A 5,197-nucleotide genomic window follows, 5' to 3' on the forward strand; every position below is an offset into this window, starting at 1 on the left:
AAAATTATAAATATATATTTTTTTATTTATTTTTTTTTTTTTTTTTATTTTTATTAATTTTTTATTTACTTTTTTTAAGTTTTTTAAAAATTTTAAATTTGATATTTTTTTTATTTGGGAAAAAAAAAAAAAAAAAAAAAAAAGGGAGACCTATATACACATATTTTTCTGTGCATAATTCGTATATTCGTTTTAAACAAAATAGGTCAAAATGATAAAACAACAAAAAAGATCATATGCACTTGTTGATAATGAGGTTGGTAATAGTAATATTAGTGATGAGGAAAATATAATAAAAAGGCAAAGAAATGAAAGTAGGAGTAGTACTAGGTCATATATGGATGAGGATGGGAAAAGTAATTGTGCAACTAGTACTGAGATGCGTATTCCATATTGTTTATTATTACCAAATAGAGCTATAGGATATGTTATTGGGAAATCAGGTAATAATGTACGTGAAATAGAAAAGGCGTGTGGTGCTGTTATAAAATGTCAAAAAGAATTTGATGTATCTGTATATCCTCCACCGTCTGAAAAAATTTTAACAATATTTGGAAAAAAAGAAAATAAAAAAAAAGCATTAGAATTAGTTCTAGGAAAATCGAAAAGTGTTATGGATTTTCAAGAAGAAGATGGTAAAGAATCTATAGTCATAATTGTTCCTACACGATCTATTCCAATCATTATCGGTCAAAAAGGTTCTAAGATTTCTTCATTAAGTGAAAGATCTTCTTGTGAAATAAATGTTCATAAGGATGATGTTCCAGGTATAAAAGATAAAGCTATTTTTATTAAGTCAAAAAAAATAAGTAAAATTATTGACTGTATAGGTATTATTTATGATTTATTGGAAGATGTCGTAGAAAATGGAATCTTAACTATTTCTGAATTTCCAGGAGTTCCAAAAAATGATATAAACAACAATAATGATGATATAATTGATAATGATAATATAAATGATAATGATGAACATAATAATTTCGATGATCATATTAGTGATTATAATATTAATAATAATATTATAACTAATAATATTCCCACAAATATGAACAATAATAACATGATGAACATCAACAATATTAATAATATTAATAATAATAATAATCGTATGCATCCCAATAATTCAATTAATTATAGAAATATGAATAATCATAATAATAATAATAATCCACATTATCAACATAATTATAACAATTCTAATATGAACAATCCAAATAATAATTCTAAATATATGAATATGAAAAAAAATGATAATTATATGGATGATAACATGAGTATTGATGATAATGATAACTATTCTGTTCCTAAAGAAAAAAATCTACTCCTTCATAAATACGGTAAAGAAGTTAGTCCATGTGTTGTTCGTTTTGTTCTAGATGTAGAAACGACTGCTTGGATTATTGGAAAAGCAGGATGTCATATTAAAGAAATTCGATCTGTTACAGGAGCAGGTGCAGTCATAGTCGATGCTCCTGATAATATTGAAAATGTAAAAACATGTGATCGTATTTTGACTTTATCAGGTTCAGCAGAAAATAAATTTAATGCGTTAAAACTTATTGTTAGACAAATGGAAGAAAGAGAAAAAAATATTAATAATCCCATGCGTATGTTAGTACCAGGTAAAGCAGCTAGCTTTTTAATAGGAAGAAAAGGATCTATTATCAAATATATTACTGAACAATCAGGTTCACAAATTCAAGTAGCCAAAAATAAAGAAAGTGAAAATGAAAAATTAGTATTAATTACAGGTTCACCAGAAGCAAAAATATTAGCATCTGTATTAGTTTTACAAAAATTAGAAGAATATGAAAACCCAGCTATAGCAAGGGAAGGTCTTGTTATTCCATTAAATGATATATATTATAATAAAAATAATAATAATAATAATAATAATAATAATAAATATTCTAATCATATGAAAAAAAGTGGTAATCATAAAATGATGCATAATAATAAAAATTCTATACATAATAATAATAGTAATAATAGTGACGATCATTTTATGCCATCGAATTCTCTTCCTAATCATCATTTTCATAATAACGATAATCATATGAATTCTAATAATTATGCATATGATAATCATATACCCAATAAAATAAATACTCACCACAATAATAATAATAATAATAATAATGATATGAAAACACCAGTTGAAAACATGTTCCTAGAACAAATATATAAATCCTTCCCATATTCATCCCTACCTAAAATAATATCTGTTAAACAACCATATACCATCGAATTAAATATGCCTGATGTATATTTAGAAACATTCGATTCTCAAAATAAAAATGGAAAGTCTTTAATTGACGAAATTGTTGAAAAATCGGGTTGTAATATTTCCATATGTACTGATTCAAATGATTCTTCATCTTATACATTTAATGTTTCCATAACGGGTTCACCACTAGCTAATTCATTGGCGATTCTTATGATACAATCCAAAATTTTTAAATTCGACTGGTTTTGAAAAATTATATATATATATATATATATATATATATATGTAATGTTAGTGAAAATCAAATCATATAGTTATATGTGATATTTGTAGGCATCGTTTTCTTTGATATAATAAATAAAATATATTTTTTCCAAACAAATATAATATATATATATATATATTTTTATTTATTTATTTATATATATGTTTCATCTTTTAAGTATAATCCTTTTTTCAATTTATATGTGTACTTTATTATTTTATCTTATTATTACTAAATTATAACAGTACCACAAGTTATTTACATATACATATATATATATATATATATATATATATGTATATTTAGGGCTGTTCTTTATTAGAATATGTCCCCAAAAAATTTATGCGACATAATCCACATTTTTTACTTATGTATATATATATATATATATATATATATATTATTATTTGCATATTTGTGTGGATAAATAAATTATCAATTATTTATATATATGCACAGACATATATGTATCTATTTATTTATTTATCCATCCCTTTATTAGATGTCTACATTTTTACAGTAATGTAGATTTTAGGAATATATATTCCATTTTCTTTTTTTTTTTTTTTTGCAGTTGTATTTTTATAATATAATAAATTATATTTGAATAATAATTAAAAAACTAATTTTTATAAATTTCAAAAAAAAAATAAAAATTCATATGTTCTTAAATGTAAAAATAAAGACATTCAAATGTGTAATTTAAAATATACAAATAAAAAAAATATAAATATAAATATAAATACAAATATAAATACAAATAAACCAAAGAAATAAAATATATAAACATTTACCTTAAAATTATATCGACCTATACTTTATTTTATTTTATTTTATTTTATATTATTTTTTTATTTATTATTATCATATGGACAACCATTTTAATTTTTAATTAAATAACGCCTTTGTTTTCAGAAAGTCTTGACCCTAAAAAAAAAAAAAAAAAAAAATTACATAAAAAATAAAATAAATATATAAATAGTTCATGATATAAATTATATAAGTAACATCATCTATTTTTAACAAAATATATGTTTTATTTCTTCAACGTACCTGAATTAAATGCATTTTTTTCTTTCCTGGCGTTCTGTAATCTCTTACTATTGTTATATTGCTATAAAATAAAAAAATAAATTATTACATATATATATATATATATATATATATATATATATATATATATTTATATATATGTATGTATAATTAATCCATGTAATATATAAGGGTTATATATTTTATATTTACTAATAATCAAAATGGGATATTCCATGGTTTTCATCAAAAATGTTTAATTTTTCAATTTTATTTCGGTCTGATGAATACATATCAAACCAATGCCTCATATAAGAAATGGTATAAGAGTCCCCTTGAAACTTTTAACAGCAACATATAAAAAAAAAATAAAAAAATATAAAATAAATAAACATAAAAGTGAAGAAAAAGAAATATATAATTTAAATATATATATATATATATATATATATATATATATATATATATATATATATATATATGTATTTATTTATTTATTTATTTATTTTATACGTGTCCTGTAGCAAAACGCTTTCTACACTTTATCCATCCAACTATATACAAGCGCTTCACGGTTCGATATAATTCTTCACAAAACACATTACCTCCATCTACGGATACAGAGAAACGAAAATTAATATATACATATGTATATATATATATATATATATATATATATAATATAATATAATATAACGTGATTCATTTTTTATTTTTATAATAACCTTCAAAAAATCCTTCAATTTCAAACCTAAACTTTGATTTAACTTCGTGGAAGTTTGTTATATCATATTCTTTTTTAATTTCTTCTCGTCTGGTAGGTGGCGCTTTATACTTACGAAACCCTGTTACCTATATGAATAAATATAAATATATATATATATATACATATACATATATAATTATAAACCTGTTTAGGAAAGAATATCAAAACAAATATAAATTTTCCGGTAAATCAAACGCATAAATGATAAAACGTTAAGAAAAACCCCAAACAAGAAAGAGCAAATATTCAAATATATTTATATTTTTACACACTCTTATGAAAACATTAGAATTTATAATATATCATCTGTTTCTTTATACACACACAAATATATGTCACATCCTTATGATGTTAATGCGTTTTCGTTTTACCTGTCGATTTAATATATCAAATTGTTTTTCAAACTCAGGATGACCCTTCTTTAATTTGGGTTGCCATTTTTCTTTTTTATCTAATAACAAATTTTCACGAAATAAAAAATGAGGTTTCTTGTGGATTGACAAGTTCAATCTACTTCTTATCTTCTTGGAAACTGGTGAAGGGATCATTTAAAGAAAACATAAAGAAAAACAATAAAAATAAAAATAAACATAAAAATAGAAACATATATATATATATATATATATATTAATGTTCAATTTTAAAAAATTGTAAACATTTCTTTAGTTTTCCTTCTTTACGACTTCTAATTCTTTTTACACAAAAAAAAAAAAAAAAAAAAAAATTAAGAGAATTATAATATATATTCACGTATGTGCAATTATAATGTTATATATTTATGTGTATCCCTATCTTTTATGTTTCTTTTATTTTATTATTATTTTTTTTTTTTTATATTTTAAAAAAAACATTAAAAAGTTATAATATTTTATCTTAAAAAATTAATTTAAAAATAAATAAAACAGAG

General features: G+C 21.2%; 2 protein-coding genes across 2 annotated transcripts; one reads left to right on the forward strand and one right to left on the reverse strand.

Annotated features, from left to right (window-relative positions):
- Positions 1 to 211: 211 nt before the first annotated feature.
- Positions 212 to 2,476, forward strand: PRSY57_0603700 (RNA-binding protein, putative; the record flags this gene model as incomplete). The annotated part of the gene is made up of 1 exon (XM_012906413.2): positions 212 to 2,476. One exon carries the CDS (start codon positions 212 to 214, stop codon positions 2,474 to 2,476), a length of 2,265 nt encoding a protein of 754 aa, XP_012761867.2.
- A 904-nt stretch (positions 2,477 to 3,380) lies between these two features.
- On the reverse strand, positions 3,381 to 4,838 carry PRSY57_0603800 (hypothetical protein; the record flags this gene model as incomplete). The annotated part of the gene is made up of 6 exons (XM_012906414.2): positions 3,381 to 3,419; positions 3,546 to 3,606; positions 3,738 to 3,865; positions 4,038 to 4,135; positions 4,250 to 4,376; positions 4,662 to 4,838. The coding sequence occupies 6 exons, from the start codon at positions 4,836 to 4,838 to the stop codon at positions 3,381 to 3,383; spliced, it is 630 nt and encodes a 209-aa protein (XP_012761868.1).
- Between the last annotated feature and the right edge of the window lie 359 nt (positions 4,839 to 5,197).

Source organism: Plasmodium reichenowi, chromosome 6 (assembly GCF_001601855.1).
Source record: "Plasmodium reichenowi strain SY57 chromosome 6, whole genome shotgun sequence".
Classification (NCBI taxonomy): domain Eukaryota; phylum Apicomplexa; class Aconoidasida; order Haemosporida; family Plasmodiidae; genus Plasmodium; species Plasmodium reichenowi.